This window comes from Ipomoea nil, unplaced genomic scaffold (genome assembly GCF_001879475.1).
Source record: "Ipomoea nil cultivar Tokyo-kokei standard unplaced genomic scaffold, Asagao_1.1 scaffold1421, whole genome shotgun sequence".
Lineage (NCBI taxonomy): Eukaryota > Viridiplantae > Streptophyta > Magnoliopsida > Solanales > Convolvulaceae > Ipomoea > Ipomoea nil.
This window is the reverse complement of record NW_017617849.1, coordinates 1,090,011-1,108,817: the sequence shown is the minus strand read 5'-3', so window position 1 is coordinate 1,108,817 and position 18,807 is coordinate 1,090,011. Positions and strand designations below refer to the sequence as shown.

At 34.3% G+C, this 18,807-nt stretch overlaps 2 protein-coding genes and 1 long non-coding RNA gene across 6 annotated transcripts; all 3 read left to right on the top strand.

Moving 5' to 3' along the window:
* Nucleotides 1–3,087: 3,087 nt before the first annotated feature.
* On the top strand, nt 3,088–9,798 carry LOC109188387 (rab3 GTPase-activating protein catalytic subunit). Its single transcript, XM_019339037.1, has 14 exons — nt 3,088–3,387; nt 3,508–3,611; nt 3,995–4,186; nt 5,126–5,223; nt 5,613–5,797; nt 5,943–6,124; nt 6,408–6,746; nt 6,860–6,924; nt 7,789–7,837; nt 7,948–8,098; nt 8,340–8,424; nt 8,514–8,583; nt 8,893–9,033; nt 9,386–9,798. Exons 1-14 carry the CDS (start codon nt 3,279–3,281, stop codon nt 9,680–9,682), a joined length of 2,067 nt encoding a protein of 688 aa, XP_019194582.1. The 5' UTR covers nt 3,088–3,278; the 3' UTR covers nt 9,683–9,798.
* A 2,604-nt stretch (nt 9,799–12,402) lies between these two features.
* On the top strand, nt 12,403–17,406 carry LOC109188411 (dihydrolipoyllysine-residue succinyltransferase component of 2-oxoglutarate dehydrogenase complex 2, mitochondrial-like). 4 transcript variants are annotated; one of them, XM_019339078.1, is made up of 15 exons: nt 12,403–12,563; nt 12,702–12,761; nt 12,855–12,929; nt 13,470–13,527; nt 13,611–13,638; nt 13,927–13,997; nt 14,951–15,025; nt 15,142–15,197; nt 15,286–15,330; nt 15,444–15,701; nt 15,806–15,900; nt 16,191–16,281; nt 16,363–16,473; nt 16,630–16,824; nt 16,920–17,406. In XM_019339078.1, exons 2-15 carry the CDS (start codon nt 12,711–12,713, stop codon nt 17,109–17,111), a joined length of 1,401 nt encoding a protein of 466 aa, XP_019194623.1. In that variant the 5' UTR covers nt 12,403–12,563; nt 12,702–12,710; the 3' UTR covers nt 17,112–17,406. The 4 variants fall into 4 exon arrangements, with proteins under 4 accessions (XP_019194623.1, XP_019194621.1, XP_019194622.1 ...); XM_019339076.1 differs by having other exon boundaries at nt 13,611–13,668; XM_019339077.1 differs by having other exon boundaries at nt 13,605–13,638.
* Nucleotides 14,006–14,944, top strand: LOC109188412. Its single transcript, XR_002055414.1, has 3 exons — nt 14,006–14,086; nt 14,519–14,524; nt 14,683–14,944. It is a non-coding gene; the product is annotated as an uncharacterized LOC109188412 (long non-coding RNA).
* Nucleotides 17,407–18,807: the final 1,401 nt, after the last annotated feature.

Genomic DNA, 18,807 nt, shown 5'->3' with positions numbered 1-18,807 from the left:
AATATATCCTGGAGGTTGCTTCATATAAACATTATCACTTAGACAACTATTAATAAGGAAGGCATTGTGAACATCAAGTTGTGCGATAGACCAATCTTTTGTTATAGCAAGAGATAAGATTGAGAAGTTTTACTATAGTTGATTTGACCACCGGACTAAATCAAGTTGTCATTTGAATGACCTTTATTTTGAAGGAGAAAGTTCACTCAACCCGTGCTTTAAATCTATGAAAATGGTATAGATAGTTGTTTTCAGTTTCATGGAAAAAAAAAACATGTATAGCGATAATAGTCATTAACAAATATAACGAAATAACAATGACTTTCATTAGATAGAATCATGGATGGTCCACAAATATCTGTGTAAACTAAGTCTAATATGGAATAAGTAGACTTTGTGGCTCTTTCTAGAGGAAATCGTAAGGATTTCCCTAGTTGACAAGCAAAACAAATTGTACTAATATTACTTGGGAACTTTGACGTAGAATGTTGCCCATAACCCTAGAGTGGGGTTGACCAAGATAGTTGTGCTAAACTTCTTATGGTACTTTTAATGTGATGAATTATGCCACATGTTTCTGGATTGGAAGTTTATATAACCCACCCTAGCTTTATCTTTTAAGTAGAACTTGGGTTGGTGTGAGATCCTTCACACAAAAAAAAAAAAAAAAAAAAGATGAAATTAAACTCAAAGAAAACGCATTCAAAAAAAAAACTCAAAGAAAACATTATTGTAATTCAACAATTATTTACAATTAAGTTTATTCTTTTATGTCTTTTTATACTTATCATTAATTCAACAATTAATTTTACCAAATACTTTAATTTTAATTTGTTAGCTTATTAGCTACTAACTTTTTAACTTTTAGTTTTCACTAACTTTTCAATTAAGCGTGTCAAACAGAGCCATATAAACCCATAACTTACACATATTTATAATCCCAAATAAGAATGAAACACTAGTGAAACAGATTTATGTACAGAAAAAAAATCTATTTATTTATTCGATGGTCTATTTTCTATTCCCTCTCAGAAAATGACTGCTTGTTATTTATTTATTTAATTTGTTATGTTTGAAATGCAAGCACAAAAGTAAATGCCATTTAGATATCAGTTTAATTCATACTCATTTCTTAATTAGTAATTGAACCACATTTAATTTTCAACTATAGTGATATTATCAAATGTATTTATTCATTAGACAACTTTAGTCAAGTTGATCGAACAGTTAATTTGATAATCACAAAAATTTTAAATTTAACTCTACTTAATTATGAAAAATCAATACTTTATAACTTGTCGCACATAATCATCTTACTATAATTTATTTATTTTTGTATGGTTTATGAAAAAAATGGAGGCTAAATATTATATTATATTCAATAATTAAAAGTGAATTTGACTTTGTCTAAACTTCAACTACCCTTTTTTAAATCCACAAAATATAAGTATATGCTTTGATTTGCAAGAATATGTCGTATCAATGTTCATGGGATGAGAAAGCTGTAGAAGCAAGAATATGTTATAATTTTGAAATATTTTACTTTGCTTTTGCAATGGTTTGCCAACATCAAAAGAACCATTCAAAACACACCAAAAGTCATTCAAATCATGCATAAGGCTATCCTTCAATGACTATATTATAAATCTAATCATTTAAGCACAAAAATTATGAAGACAAACCAAGATTTAATAAACAAATATGAGCAAAAGTGTGTTCATTATGTGCATTATTAGTGCCAATGTTAGTTTCGTGACGAGTAATTAATCGATTGGCCAACATAATCGGTCAGATAAGAAAATATAATATAAGTAAATTGCGAAAAATTAAATTGACAAGAACATTTTTTACGTGAAAACTGAATCACGAGACCATTTCAGCGATGCCAAGGAAAATATATTATCCTTGTAGGTAGTTTTGTACATGTACAATTTTGATCTCTCTTCCCCTTCTTTGTCATTGACTATGGCCTTTTATATATAGTAGAAGAAATACAATATACATGGTAATAGAGTCTCCTTATAGTAATTTGATATTTATGGTAAATGGTGTAATTAATGAGATGTGAAAGTAATTTAGAAAAGAGAATGATGTTTATGGAATAAGAGATGATTTTTTTTTTTTTTTCGAAAACTAGATAACTTCATTAATCAAATCAAACTCGCAATACAACCAGGAGGGAAAAGATCCCACACACCTAGGACAAAAGATGAAACAGTCACTCGTGCAAGCACTTGAGCTGCGTGGTTCGCTAACCTATTGACATGGTGGATAACAACGTCCCCAATGTCCCTAGCAATCAATCGACATTGCTTAATAAGTAAACCAACATAAGAAAAATTCACAACCGAAGAGTTAAAAGCGATACAAAAATTCAAACAGTCTGACTCAACAAATACACTTGAAAGATTGCGATTCTTAAGCCATGTAAGTGTTTCCCTTACTGCCATTGTTTCCGCCACATACAGGTCCCGAAAGCACTGCAAGAGACCACAGCTAGCTGCCACGAACTGCCTCTCATGATCACGGATTATTGCACCATATCCTACGCCATCCTCCAGAACTGCAGCATCGATGTTGCACTTCAGCTTGCCGGGAGGGGGAGGTGTCCAGGATGCAACGTGAGGATGAACTGCTGCAACCAAAGGAGAAGCAGCAACATACGTGTGTTTCCAAGCTGTAGCAGAAGTGGCAACCTGCCTCAGAATCATGCTCATCGACCAAACCTTATCATTCCACAATTTATCATTTAATTCCTTCATCCACCGTCAAGGTCAGCTGGTCAAGCCCCGAGGTCAAGTGTTAAGTTTGAGCGCTGATTTAACTACCTTAACCGTTCAACACACATTTGAGTAACAGTTACTCTCTTCTTCTTTTTTTTTTTTTTGAAAAAAAATCAAAAGTATGTCTTAGAATAAAATTTTGAATTAAAATAACAATAAAGAGGTTAAAAGTAAATTTTATTGTTTTTTTAAGCAGAAAAAATAATTGTTATTTGTTAATAATAATATGAAATTGGATTATTTTATTCTTTTCCCATGAGATGACCAACGTGTCAAAACAGTGATTTTGATTGGATCTTTTGGAGCCTTTGCTAAATTTACAGAGCAAATTTAAAAAAGGAAAAAAAAACTCCGTAGAAAACTGGGTGCCTCTGGTCTACAACAACAGCAGTGTTGAATCTGTTAGACTTGCTCGATTCAGCTCTTCCTTCCTTGTCAATCTGGCTGTTGAAATTTCGATTGGCTCTCGCTTATCCTACACTCCCTTCGCTCGAAATGGAACCGTCCTTCGTCTCCAGGGCTCGGACGGCCTTCCATTCGGCTGCAGCTAAAGCGGAGAAAGTCTTTACGGATATTAAAAAATCTGATCCCTCCATTGATCCAGGTATGTCCACGTAATTGCTGTTTTTTTGTGTGGATTTTTATCGTTTACTATAGCTGGACTCTTAAATCACCTATTTTTCCGTTTTCAATTTTTCTTCCTGAAACTCGGTGCTTTTTTCAGATAATGCTGAACATTTTAAAATTCAAGTTGGAGATGATTCTGATCAGCAGTCGCCGGAGATATCAACGCCTGGATTCGTGGGTAATAAGGACGGGCCGCCTAAGGTAATTTATTATGATCATGGTTTGACTTTAAATTTATTTATTTATTTTTTTTTTCATTTTCTGTTGGAAATATATGATACAATTGTTTGAGCGTTCATATTCTGATGATTAACTATTTACAGTTTGAATGTGATTGATTTTTGACTACGTAATTTGTTTTATTATAGATAAAAGTACATGGACTCACCTGTTGGGTAATTAGATTGAACTCAGGAGATTAGGTTATATTTTAGGATTTATTATTTATTGGATGCTTGTGGAAATTTACTATTGAATATCTGTATTTAGTTTCACTCTCTCTTTTTGGTTTTGTTTTTTGTTGCTCCTTATGTTGGAAATAGATTGTATATTTGAGGGGATTATTGGTTGTGATAATTATGCAGGGTAGTAATGAAGGGAAGAGTTTGAGGTGGAAACCATCACAAATAAAGACAAAGCAGGATTGGCAAGATAGGCTTAAGAGCATAAGAATAGGGAAACGAGGAGCAGAAGATACTGAGAATTCAACTATGGCATATGCAATTTTTGATGAAAATTTATACTTGATGAGGGATAGAGAAATTTCTGATCAGGAGGTAAGCATACTAATATACTATCACTTGATTAGTTCTATAAAATGTGAAACATTTTGATCTCATGGATGAGTAAATATGTGTTTGCATGCACACCTGCTCACATAATGCATAAAAGTATATCAACCATTCCTAACAAAAATTATATGCTGTTTCTGTGCCCCGTCTTCCTAGTCTGTAGTGAGAATCATGTCATTACTTGCATTTCTAGTCCTTAGTGAGAATCATGTCATTGATCACATAAGATTCATTAAATTCTGTTAATAGTATATGGGATGGTTTTTGGGGGATATATCATCGGCATGTTACCGTGTGAAATAGGAAATCTTATCAACACTTGATTTAGATTGGATGTGCTTAACTACTTGTAAGAATTAGTTTGAAGTGCCTTCATACCCTGATAAATTGTTGGTGCATATCCTTTATATTTATACACGAACTTTACTTAAAATTTAGAACTTGTCAAATGTCTTCTGTTCTTCTCTGCTATCACTTTTGCATGTGAGAGTTGAACTAGTGCGTTAGGACCTGACTTCAGTATTTAACTATTTATGGTCTTAGTAAAGCTTAGTTAAATTATTGAGGCATGGATGAAATAATCCAGGTATTACATGTTCAACAAAGATTATGAACTATGGATTGTACAACACTTTATAGCTGATTTTAGCCAGTAATCCATAAGTAAGTTGGAGTTGATTATGGATTATTCACTATCCTTAATTATAAACCATAATCATCGTAATCAATAACCATTAGTTTTGTCAAACAGGCATGCTATAAATGTTCACTTGAGATGCATTTAAAAGTTTCTCTTGTATAAGGAATCTTGATTCTTAAATAGTACAATTGTAGGTCTTATTATTAAAAGTTGATGGACTAATAGTATGGTATGATGAATCTCTTTTAGCTGAAAGGACAGTTGATTTTGTTAATATCTTTCAGGACATCAAATCAGGTTCCTTGTTGGAAGATCCAAACTTTTTGGATGCAGGTGTTATTCCTCCATCTGTTGTCCTGAAGCAATTGGCTGTCGCTATTGAGTAAGATATGTTTTAGCATTTGAGATATTCTTTCTAGTCTCTTTCCTTCCCTGTGTCCTAGGGGTGCTGATATCAAACTTTTTCTTGGTAGTGAACTACAATTGTGAAAGGAAAACAGACAATCACCAAATCTCCTCCTTTATATATGCAAATTAATGTGAATATGGATACTTATTAAAAATAATTATTACGAAGTATAACATTTATAATAATATTAATAATAATTATAACTATGGGATCCTGTGTGTTAAAATTTTTCTCTAATTTTTCACGTTCTCTAATTCTCCATCAAGTAGCACAAAGTGATACTGTGAGACCATCTGACCTAGTATAAAAAAGCATAATTAAATTTTGGCTGTAACCTATACATCTGTTGTGATTTTCGTCAGGTCTGGAAAGAAGTACAACTCAATGAAAGACCTCCTGGCTTCATCAAGAGGTTCTTCACCTATAATGGAGAAAGCTAGCTTGAGCTTCTCTGCTGTGAAGTCACTAGTGCTACGTGAAAAAGATGCTAGTGAGTTGGGCAGTGATGATAAAGGTCTGTGCCTAATCACTTCACTGCTAGATGCAGGTAGATGCCAGTTTTCTGGGCTGTTAAAACTTCTTCCTTTTTGTTTGTTATTGTTATTGCAATTTTATTTTAAATTTCATCTTTTGCCTTTTGAATTGCACTTTGTGATTTTCACTTCCATTGCATATTGGCAAGTTACTTGTAGAAGGACATTCCCCTGAGAGTAGGGTGGAGAAGGGTTCAGAAACATCTACAAACTCCACATCTTTACCTAAAGATATCCATGGTGCTCCTCCTGAATGTTTTATTATTAAGCTTGGTAAAGTGATTGGAAGTTTGAAAACATTGCAGAGAATGGCATTGTTTTGGAGCAAAATTGTTGCTGAAGTAAGTCCATGAAACTTGAGTTCTTAAGATCCATGTGATTAGTTGATTATTATTTTGAAATCTCTGTGGATTTGCTTTTTTATATGCTCTTTTTGAGAAGCCTTTCTTGCCCATTTTGTTTCTTTTATCTACTTTAACTGATTGTCTTTACAATTTCATTAGGCATCAAGTATTTGGTTTAGGTTACTTTAATATATTATTATATTGATATTGAATGAATTCCAGTTATGCCTCTCACAAGGTCCAACTAATTGATTATTTTCTGAAATCATTTTTTGTGCAGCTGAGAAGGCTTTGGTCTGAGGGGCAGTATATCCCTGGCATTCCACCTGATGAGATTCCCGATCTAAATTCCTGCCTTTTGTATCAGCAGCTACAGGTGATTAACTGTTGTGTTTCCAGAAAAAGGCGCAATATTCTTGCCACTGAACAATTGGATTATGTTGAGAGGCTAGCTAATTCAAATCTCAAAATCTCTGATTTGGAGGACACTTCTCCTGGAAGTCGTGTATTGTATGCTAAACTTACCACAGGGGAACTAGTTCTTCGTTTAGGAGTTAACGAACTATCTGATTTACGAATGTTGGAAACAGGCGAACCTATATATACCGCAGTGATACAGGTTTGTACTATTCGGGAGATAGCTAATACTGTCCCAACTGTGGATTTTGTACCTGCATTCTATGTGTACTGTACTACTGTTCCATATTAATAATGTGTTCACTGATGGTTTAGGAAGCACCTTTGTTGACAGAAGACCTTATCAAAGAAACGGAGGAGTTTGTCCTACGGACAGGGAGGTAATGCCTTCTACAATGGAGCTGGATGATATCTTTCCTTATCAAGTTTCTATTTTTTGAAGATTATTATTATTACGGAGTATTATTTTAAAAAATCCTAACATATATGAGTGTTGAACTTGTTGGTGACTGTCAAACACCTAAGCAAGACGACGAAGGTCTGTGAGGTTGATGTGAAAGTATAAAGTTATAAACTTTAAGGGAGAAAGCTTGGGTGATATTTCCTTGGAGTAAATGTTACTGTTTGGCTCGGAATAGCCATATGAATTAATTTTATCAATACTTCTGGTGATTTGAGTAATTAGAGAACTTATTGAATGACTCTATGATGTTGTTTTATGCCTGAACAAGGAATAAAAATTGTGAACTCATCCTATCACATCCTATATGCCTGAACAGTGAATAAGCTTTGTAATTTAGTGCAACATGAAACATTGACTAAATTCAATTGGGAATGTGCCTTTGGCACACTTTGCTTGGTTGTCTTTGTGAGTGGCATTTATTTCTTGGATTAGTTGTGTTCTCTAAGGAATAAAGACAGTTCCAATAATCTAAAGGTCTTTTTTTCCTTGTAATCAGCATCGAACAAATCAACTGAATTGGCCATACATTATTTCTAGTTCTCCAGTTAATATGAATGGATTTTTCTTTAATGGAAAACTGCTTTTACCTTTACAAATTTTCTTAATTCCGATTTTTTAAGCTCTGTATCGTTATTCTATTTGTTATTGCTGATGCAATGTCTCAAAGGCCCTCGTTTGAATCAGTAACATGAGGAAAAAAAAAAACTCTTTTAACTCCTGATAACTGATTCTCTCATTCATTTCCTTTGTATCATTTAAACAACTGTCTTTATGCTCTCAGTGTTGGTGCTGGGTGTTCTCAACTCCTATCCGATATGCAGGCTTTCAAGGTGAAGTTCTATAATAGTGTGTTGGTTAAGCTCCTTTCTTGACATCTCCAGTATCAATGTGGTAATAAGTCTTGATAGACTTATATACTTCCTCTTTAACTCTGTACTAGGCGGCAAACCCTGGTTGTATATTAGAGGATTTTGTGAGATGGCATTCTCCTCCAGACTGGATGGAAAATGAGAGTAGTGAATCTAATGTAACATCTGAAAGCAGCGATTCATCTGTGAGAGGCCAACTGAGTAGTCGGATGCAGAAAGAAGGTCAGGTTTCTCTGCAGAACATGTGATTTGATCAGTGAAGTTCCAATTTCTGCTAATACATTAGAACAAATATTTCGTAATTATTCCTGCTTCGGAAAGGATTCTTAGTGATGGAAAACTCAGTAGTACTTAAAGTGTTATAAGTAGTCATAAATTATCTACATGTTGGTTTTATTTGGCCAATTGACCAAATTATCTACATGTTAGTTATCTTTCTAATGTTTGATTGATTAATTTTTAGGTAATTTGTGGCGTGAATTGTGGGAAACCTCAAAACCAATACCAGCTGTCAGACAAACCCCCCTCTATGATGAGGATTTGGCTGTGTAAGATGTGATTTATTTGTTGATTTGTTGTCTATACTTTATAATTGAATGAAGCTTTGTGAAAAGTAACCTTTTCTGCCTGTACATAGGGAAGGTATTCTGGATGCCTTAGAAGATATCTCGCCATCCATGCTGTTTGAACAACTATTTATATCCCTTGTGAGTCATCATGAATGAAATTGTGCTTGTTGCCTTGTTCATTTCTGAAAATTTTCTTTCATTTTCTTCCCTTCCCTGTTAATCTCTGTTAATTAAGATTCCATATCATAATTTTTCTAGAATAAAGCATTTATTGAATTGGGACTATGTAGAGCCTTTTGATATCCAGGGACCTCTTTAATTATTACCTTTTGTTCTTGACTTCTTGTCAACTCAAGTCGTTTATGTTTTTGCTAGCTGAATTAATATTATGACCATAAAAAATGAGTTCAGTTCTGGTTTTAATGCCATATATTATCAAAATTTCAGGTCGGTTCAGGATTTGTGATTGCTGAGTCAACCCTCTCCCCCAATCCCAGCATGTCAGGGCTGTTTTTTGAGTGCAAAGATTACACAATTTTAATATGCCAAAACAGCGCATGGGTTAAGAAAGTTGATGACATATGTCAGGTATGTGTGGGGCTGGTTTAGTTTATTACTTTGTAGACCTTGTCTGAGATAAGATAGGTAGCTTCTCCTGAAATGCAAGCTTTTCTTTTAGTGGCAATCATGGCATATTTACTTCAAACTTGATTGGTCTGTCTTTTCATTTAAACTGCTTCTATTTAACCATCCCCCCCCCCCCCCCCACCTCACTTTTGGCATTATTGGCTGACAAATGGCATCTAACAAATAACAGAAACTGGAATAAAGGTGTCTGTTAGCAGTTGCTATGACTTGAAAAAAAAAATGCAATACTGTATAAGAATACTGGTACATGAAGTTGTTGAACTGTTGAAATTTAGTAGAATTGCTATTTTAGGTGTATGAAACGGTGGAGACGATGGTACTTAGCCCGGATGGAGTTGGTAAATTCGCAGTTCAGAATGAAGAGAACACTCCTGTGAGTGAACTGAAAAGCCGCTTCAAGAGACTAGGGTCGTCGGTGTTTGGCAGGGATAAGAATTCAGGAAAAGGATCCCCAACAAACTCAGAGGAGAACCTTATAAAGCAATCAATCTCATCCATATTCTCAAAGAAGCCACCTAAACACAGCAGCACAAATCCGGGTGATAATAAGTTTTCCAGTCCTGTTGATAATGACTGGACTATTGTATAACAAACACCCTTCTCATCCAAAGGTGCAACTGTAAATTTATTTGTGTGAACTATGAACCAGTAAAAGCAATACCAAAATCATATGATTCTAAAAAGTTGCCTTCAACTTGAGTATTATTTTCCTATGTAGTTTATGTTGACGCAAAGCAGTATATACAAGGATTAATCTTAAATTAATGTTTTGAAATTTTAGTGGTAGTCCAATATGTATGAATGTTTTAAGATGCATACATCACATATTCACACATCGACGTCATGGCATGAAGTGACTCTTCCAAATGGGTGGTCATGGATTTGAGCCCCAGTGAGGGCAGTATTGACTCTTTGTGCTTCAGTAAGTTGAGAAAGTAGCTATGAACAGATATTATATTGTAACATAGTTAGTAGTAAAAAAAAAAATTGTTGACTTATTGAAACAAACTATTAACATAAGTTTGCAACTTGGGCACAAATCCCCTATCTCTACTACATGTACTCCTTAAATTTTACTCTCTGATGTGGCGGATTCTAATAAGTTATTTTTTTCATGTGAGTTTCAATACAAGTGTCTACATCAAGATTTTGTGTATGAAAATACAAGTTGAAAGTATAAAATGGAGTACATATAGCATTTTCCCATTCTATATGCGTATATATTTGTCCTTAATCATTTTGCTGGTCCCCCCTTATACATATATTTGTCCAAATCATTTTGTTGGTCAGAGACGTGACAATAACATAGTACATAAATCTAGCTACCTAAGTCAACTTTACGATGTTTATTAACAGCTTTAAAATTTTTCCTTAATTGTAATTCCGTACATTAATAATGATACGTGAATCAATTAATTGCCATAATGTAGTTACACCTTGCCTACAAAAAAAAAAAAAAAAAAGAAGAAGTTTTCTCGTTTCATGGTTCCACACGCTGACAATAGTGAAATAATGTAGTTAAACCTATTCCTATAGATTTAGATTAGATTCAGATCCTTCATCCTTTTTATATAACTCATCAATGATATATCTATTTTTAGAAAGTAAAATTATCATTTCTCACATTAATTTTATTGATAAAAAAGGATTAAAATTGTGATATTTTTATTTTGTCTAAATCAATCATAGCATGTCACATAACTAAGAAATAAACAATAGAAAAAGAAGAAATGATGATGTACTTTACTCAAAGCATCCTCTACATAAATACATTTTAGTGGGTTTTTTCTATGACATGAAGGATAGATGGTATGATGTGGAAGGAGAGAGAAGAGAGATGAAAAATAATTTGCCGTCTTTTTGTTTTTTGTGGGTTCCACGTTTTTTTTTTTTTTTTTTTTTTTTTTTTTTGATTTTTTGTTACAAGCTTTCCTTGTTGGCGCATGTTGATACCCATTTTATTTTATTTTTTTTGCATGATAGTCATTGTTTTATTTTTCCTTCTTCTCTTTTCCTCCTCTCGATCCTATTTGGCACTTTAAAAATTTCAAAAAAAAATAAAAAATCAAACAGATGGAGATGTTCTCAGAGCATCCATAATAATTGAATTTTGCACGATTTTTAAGAATGCCATGTATGAAAGAGATAAATATGGGGGAGAAAAAGAAAAAGAAAAAAAATAAAATAAAATTCTAACAACATTTAAAAAAAAAAAAAGTAGTTTAAAAGTCAGAATGGCCACCAGCTGGCGACCACTCTAACGCGTCCTAGCGGGCGCGTGGGAAACACGTGTCCGCTGGGGCACGATATTGCGCCTCAAATGCGCTCCATGCGGTATTTTTTTTTCCTCTTGCAAAATTCTTGAATTTGCAAGAAAAAAATTTGCTCAAAATTCATGCTCCACATCAGTTGTCTTCTTGTTTAACAGTTTCTTAGTCTGCAAAAAAAAAACTCAAAAAAAAAAAAAAAAAAAAAAAAACCATTGATGTGGTTGGCCTCATCATCTATGCCTTTTACACGGTTTTTGAAGTGTCATTAACAAAAAGAGAGGGCAAGAAAAATGGAGAAAAAGAAAAAAAGTGAAAAAATTTGACAACAAATTTTTTTTTTAAAAAACTGAAAAATATTATAAAGTTACGCGACCGGTAGGCATGTGCTGGGCACGATTCTTGCACTCCAGACACAAGAATCAGACTTTGTTCTCCCTTTTCTCTCACATGGTGGGCCCCACAAAAAACAACATAAATTGCAGGGGGGAAAATCAAGTAAAAACCACTATCAACATTTGTTAAAAACCAACCTTGTAGTTTTTTTACTGTTTCAAAAACTAGGAAAAAGCCCTTATTGGAGATGCTCTCATTTTTTTTTATGTTTGCTAAGTAATTTGTGAATCATATTTTTTATAATTTAACTCGAGATTTTATTTCTATGTTAGGTTTTAAGGAATGATGTCATCGGTTAAAAACCTTGTGATCGAGTGGTATAAGTGTGACTTCAGGTTCAAATCTTGGTGTGCGGGCATTGACTTTTTGTGCTTTAGTAAAAATTAAAAAAAAAAAAAAAAAAAAAAAAGGATCGGTGTCATCACTCTCTTCTTCTCCCAAAAGGTGTCATCACTCTCAATTTTATCTATAACGCTCTGAGTTTGGATATTGCATTAATGACATTTCTCTATTTTCCCAAAATAAAAAAGTGAAAGTGAGCATATATTACTGTAGTATTCTAGATTTATTAATTATTAATTCTAAAAAGACAAAAATGGGGCCGAACGACGCCGTGCTATAAAAGCACGTTTCCATTTCAGTTGCAACTCCAGCTCATCTATCGTTCATGGAAGAAAAAAAAATAAAATCGAATCAAAGAAAGCTTTAAGCAGGAATAGTACTAACGCGGTTCTTTGCAGCGACTTTCCCTCTCTAATCTCGTAGGTCAATCTACCATTCTGCCACCTTTTCTCGTGACTAAATCAGGTCAGAACTTCTTTCTTCGATCTGCTTTAATGCTATGTATTCCTCTGTGAATGTTTGTTCTCACAATCTCCAGTTTCTTTTCTTTTTTTTTTTTTTTATTTTTTTTGAATTTTTTGAATTTTTCGATGGATTTAACAGTGCTAAGAGATGTTGGGCGTTTTACGGCGAAAAGTCGCTTCTGGCACCGCATCTGCTCCGGTATAACGACTTAATTCAATTTGTTTTATGCGTATAATGTACGGTGATATGTTATGTATCTTATGTGGTTATATGTGTTACTTTTTGGAACAGACTTTAGGGAAATCGTTGCGTAGGATTCAACCTGGAGCGGTGACACCTAGAGTTTGCTGTGCTGCAAGAGAAGAGGTGATGACTATTTCGCTTTGTTTGTTTTTGTTTGCATATCCATTCCAAGATTGTCGGTGCGTTGTGGTTTTTTGAGGTCTCATTGGGAGAATGGGAGGTGGATATACTCCTTTTTGCATAATCAGGTTTTGGCCTGGTGGGATTCTATTTTTTTTGGTAGTTCTAACATAAATTTAACATTGGCTTGAAAATTCTTGGTATTACCATATTGCTAAATTCTAATGAGTTTGACAAGTTTTAGGATAGAACAGTGATGACAATGCTAGTAAGCTCTGGATGACATGTTACAATTTTTTTAGTATATTATTTCTCTGTTGTTCCTTTTTGTTTTTCTTTTGATTAAAGATATCCTTCTCCCAAATGATTAAAGATATCCTATTATAAGGAATAGTATACGTTTGTCACCTGAAAATGTTGAGGTGAGTTTCTAGTTATAGCAGGATATTGCTTGCTGCATTTGCTTGGTTGTTTTTGGACCTCTTGGTGCTTTTTGTTTTTGGTTTCAATTTGGAAGAATCTAATGTTTGGAAATGTGAACAGATCTTTATTCATCCCAGAGGATGTTATCAGGCTCAAAATTTCTGTCAACTTGTTTTAGGTAATCTCTTGACATCTTATGTTGTGGCTCCAAACTTAGCAAAATACACACCCTAACTATATGTCAATTTGTAATAGATGCAGGTCACTTGATGGATATGCGACCTCAAAGGTTAGTGATCCAAATTCATTCTCTCTTACGGTATGCCAGCTATTACTTGGGATTTTGAGCATACTCAAATTCATTCCCCAATTTCGTATGAAGACTACACTTCAAAATATATATCATTAAAGAATACTTGTCACCAAATAAAAGTTAAATAAAACGTACCCAATTTATTTCCTCCTGAAACTTGCATGGCTCTTTTACATCTATACTTTGTTTTCTTGGTGAGTAGCAAATGTAAAGTGGTGATTGCTGCTTCCTATCTGTGTGTCTGATTCATTGCTTTATCTGCAGGGGGGTTATGACCAATGTTCATCAAAGTGGTACACTACAAAATTGGAGCAGGCCATATTGTTCCAGTGGTGGTATGATGTGCTTTTGTGCAATAGTGATTATTCTTGTGTGCAATCTTAACATGGTTTGCCTACATATGTGAAATGCTTATATTGATATTGTTTGGAATCTTAACATGGTTTACACACCCATATGAAATGCTTATATTGATAGTATCTTGTCTTTCATTTATTTAGTAAGCTCATATCCAGGTGGAATGCTTGACTAGATTTCTAGATGGGATTGAGCCAATCTCTATAGTATTGTAAAAGTGGTTGATAAACTGGGCAATCAAAGGGTATGGCATAGGCTGATGTTAAAATAAGAATTTGGTTGGAACTTTATCCCTCGTGCCATATCATTCCTTTCATTGGATTTGATATTTTTCTTTCTCCATCTTCTATTTCATTTCCTTCCTGTTGGGGTGGCTCCGATTTTAGTAGGGTGGAGAAATCAGATCCACAGAATAATGTGGCAGTCACCATTGGTGAACTGTGTGCATATCTTTATCAAGTAATTTTGTTAAATCGGTTTGTCTTAAAACATCAGAGAGTGGTTGGTACATCTTCCCACCCCTTTCCTCCGTGCTCTCCTCTCTTGCTGCATTTGAAAGTGTTAATGAGATAAGTACACATGAGATGTTTATAATCTATTGTAACAATGGTTAAGGTTCCATTACATAATTCATAACTGAAGGATTTGTTTAAAACTATTGAGGTATGTGTTTCACCTCAACTACAAGTTTAAGTTGTTTGCATGGATACAACATTTATTATTTTATATTTATTCTCAACAGAAATTTAGTTGAGAATAGGAATAAATAATCATTATTTTTCAATGACTTTAATTATGGTTGACCCCTTAGGTTGGTGTAGAGTAATTGAAGGAAGTATAGGCTCTGCAATATATTTGTAATTGTGTATATATGTTGTAGTTATGTTGTCACTGGCTGCTGACTTCATTTTCATCCATTCTTGTGCTTAAGGTGATCTGGTCGATGCTGTTGTTCCTTATATGGGTGAATCCATAAGTGATGGCACGCTTGCTACATTCCTGAAGAGTAAGTTTCCTTTTTAGTAAGAATGTAAGATTGAGTTCTTCACTCAAATTATTGTTCTTAGAGGCTTGTGTTTTTTTTTTTTTTTCCTATTTACACCTCTCATTGTCTATGAGTAGAACCTGGTGATAGAGTAGAAGTTGATGAGGCAATTGCCCAGGTTGAAACAGATAAGGTATGTGGCCTGATACTTTATTTATTTTAATTCAAGAGTTTTCAAATTTAAGATTAATATTTTATATTTGGACTTTCATGTCTTTCAGGTAACCATTGATGTTACCAGTCCTGAAGCTGGTATAATTCAAGAGGTACAATTGCCTAGCAAGGATATTTATTTGAGTTCATATTATTATTTCCATTCTTGATCGTTGTTTCTAAATCTGTAATTTGTGGATTATAATGTGCTTTTAAATCTCTTTAGTTTGTAGCCAAGGAAGGAGATACTGTTGAACCTGGCACCAAGGTTGCTGTCATTTCAAAATCTGGTGAAGGTGTGAATCATGTTGCTCCATCTGAGAAGGCTGCTCCACAACCATCTGATCCTGTTGAACAGAAAGAGAAGCCAAAGACTAAAGTTGAAGCTCCTCCTGTCAAAGAAAAGCCAAAGGAAGCATCACCACCGCCCCCTAAAACCTCTGCTACAGAACCCCAGCTTCCCCCCAAAGAAAGAGAAAGACGAGTACGACTTACAAATTCATTGTTTTCCCCTATTCCTTGCTGCCTAATTTTTATGTAAAATTTTCATTTGAGCCTTGATCTCAAATATATTTTTATGTATGGCAGGTTCCTATGACCAGGCTTAGAAAAAGAGTTGCCACACGCTTGAAGGACTCGCAAAATACATTTGCATTGTTGACAACATTCAATGAAGTTGATATGTAAGTTTAGACATATTTTTATGATGATTGGAAAGGTGGATGAACTTTTGTCAGTGATGTTAAGGTGACTTAAAGTTTTCAAGAAACAGCAACAAACATGATTAGGATTTAGGATTTTGGTTAGAATTCCTCTCAAAGCTTGATCTGTTACTGGCTGGATTCTTGTTGAAGTATTGTAGAAATCAAGAATGCAAAATTGCACATTACAATTTGCTCAGTGTAAATTGTTAATAATGTTGTGGTTCATGATTGTTACCACTTACTCCTTTCTACACAATTGATGATTGCAGGACAAATTTGATGAAACTCCGTTCTGAATACAAGGATGCCTTTGTTGAAAAACATGGAGTGAAACTAGGACTTATGTCTGGGTTTATCAAGGTGTGTGTGGATAAGAATTTGATTCTTAAAAATGTGAATATTTTTTTCAGTTGACTAAATGCATTTTTGCACAAATTTCAGGCTGCAGTTAGTGCACTCCAGAATCAGCCAGTAGTTAATGCAGTTATAGATGGTGATGACATTATATACAGAGACTACATAGACATCAGTATAGCTGTTGGTACACCAAAGGCAAGTGAACATTCGTTGCTTCTATTGACTTATGCATAGTCTCAACTTCATGGGACTTTTGTGTTAATTTTACAAATATTCATATTCATTGGTGAAAGACAAGTTCAGCAACTATGAATGCTATCAAATTCCCATTATCCTTTTCTCCTTGTTCAGGGCCTTGTTGTCCCAGTTATCCGTGAGGCTGACAAGATGAATTTCGCTGAGATAGAGAAGACCATGAACACACTTGCTAAAAAGGCAAATAATGGAACTATCTCAATCGATGAGATGGCTGGTGGATCATTCACAATATCCAATGGTGGTGTCTATGGAAGTCTTCTGAGTACCCCGATTATCAATCCCCCTCAGGTACCTTCATCCTCACTATTCAGTATCACATTTGTACTTCCAACCTCTATCCCATACTATTACACCATTAACACCCTTATTATTCCTTATTGTAGTCTGCCATCCTGGGTATGCACTCAATAGTGAACCGCCCAATGGTTGTCGGAGGCAACATTGTTCCCAGGCCAATGATGTACATTGCCCTGACATACGATCACAGGCTGATCGATGGAAGAGAGGCAGTGTACTTTTTGAGAAGGATTAAGGATGTGGTTGAAGATCCACGACGCCTGCTCCTGGATGTATGATTGCATACTTCTGATATTTGATCTCTTACACTCGTGTTATACCTGAGTTAATACACTTAAACATGCACAAAACAGGAATAAACCTATAACTATGCGAAAGTTTTGTAGGATAACATTGTTGCTCGCTCTGAAAATTTTCAATACTGCTAGAACATAGCTTACTCAGAGTGGGAGCCGTTATTTAAAATTTTAATTGCCATTGTTTTCCTGGCAATCCAATTTGAGCCGTATTTTCATTAATTTGTGATTTCTGCGAACTTGCCATTCCTGGTATAAGAATTGATTATATTAAGATATCATGGTTTCATTTGTTTTTTTTCTTTCTTTCTTTCTTTCATGCAATGATGAACATATTTTTATTCTTGCTCCAAGAATGCAATTGGTAATGTCCTAGGGCTAAGATGAAGGGAGGTAAAAGTTGCAAGAGAATAAGAAAAGGGGAGAGAAACAGAGTTTGAAAGGGAGAAAATGATAATAATTTTATTAATTTCACCAAAGCATATTGTATTGTATTACATCATCCCACTAATTTTTAAATACCAAAATATTAAATAAGACAAACATTTGTATAACTAAGTCTTGAAAATAAAGCTTTTGTCAGCCTATTACTTTCAGAAAATTAAATGTGTGGGTGAGAAAGAAGACAATAACGATGCAAATATTAAACTACATTTCCTTCCTTTGAGTCTTTGCACCCAAATAACAAAAGTCATCTAAACTTGTGTTAAACAAAGATGAAGAAAATTGCAATGTTTGTGGTTGAAGGGTGGGGGATGGAATATCAATTAGTGTTTGGTGGGAGGCTTGATTCAGTTGATTGCCAAATGATCTTAGAGCAACCACATTAGCTTCAAAATTTTCACAGTTTTTTATGTGCCAACAAAGAGAGAGAGAGGAAACAAAGAGAAGAAGGAAATAAGAAAAATGGTCCACATCTGACGGATTAAAAAAAAATAATAAAAATAAAATAAAAATAAAAAACCAGGAGACGTGCCAGCGGGCATGTGCTGGGCGCTGATCTATTTGGGACCCACAAAAAACTTAACATTGCTGGAGTAAAATTCAGCCTAAAAACCAATGCCCACATCAACAAAAAACCATATTTGATTTCTTAATCTGACAAAAGTCGTTAAAAAACCATTGGTATGATTGCTCTTAATCTATACGTGGAAACGAGCATGCAAGCTGGAGTGGAGGATATTAAAGTGGATATCCACATACATCATCTTAATCCATTTGCATCTACGGTAGGCTCTAGGGTGCATCATCCTCAAAGTGTTTCACGACTGTTCCAATGCAAGTCTTTTTCAGTTCTAGGCAATATTCAATCAAATGGCATCAACACTCTTCTGACGATGCAACTTTGAGTGCAAGGTTGGACTGTTTGACAGTCACTTCGTTTATTTCTTTGTTATTACTTATTCTCTGCTACAATTCCGCACATATTTTCTGTGGCAACTGTTTGAAAATGTATTTATAAGCCTGAATGTTAATAATGAGCGGGGCAGACTTGTTTCTATATATAAATCGTTTATGAGTTTATCTTTTATCAAAATCTACACTTGATTACTTAATAATAGATTAGAACAACTTTATTAAGGGATTTTTTGAGTTTTTTAAAGGTGGAGAGAAGGGAGGGGAAAGAATTTTACTCCTAAAGAGGGCTTTTGGAGCAATTTTTAGGAAAAAAAAAAAC

What these genes read in the sequence shown, in the direction of transcription:
- LOC109188411 (XM_019339075.1), top strand. Translation starts at nt 12,711, where the DNA reads ATGTTGGGCGTTTTACGGCGAAAAGTCGCTTCTGGCACCGCATCTGCT. An exon ending in AAGCTGGTATAATTCAAGAG is followed by an intron (nt 15,331 to 15,443) that starts GTACAATTGCCT and finishes AAATCTCTTTAG; the next exon opens with TTTGTAGCCAAGGAAGGAGA. An exon ending in CGATTATCAATCCCCCTCAG is followed by an intron (nt 16,825 to 16,919) that starts GTACCTTCATCC and finishes TCCTTATTGTAG; the next exon opens with TCTGCCATCCTGGGTATGCA.
- LOC109188387 (XM_019339037.1), top strand. Translation starts at nt 3,279, where the DNA reads ATGGAACCGTCCTTCGTCTCCAGGGCTCGGACGGCCTTCCATTCGGCT. An exon ending in GAGAAATTTCTGATCAGGAG is followed by an intron (nt 4,187 to 5,125) that starts GTAAGCATACTA and finishes AATATCTTTCAG; the next exon opens with GACATCAAATCAGGTTCCTT. An exon ending in TATATACCGCAGTGATACAG is followed by an intron (nt 6,747 to 6,859) that starts GTTTGTACTATT and finishes CTGATGGTTTAG; the next exon opens with GAAGCACCTTTGTTGACAGA.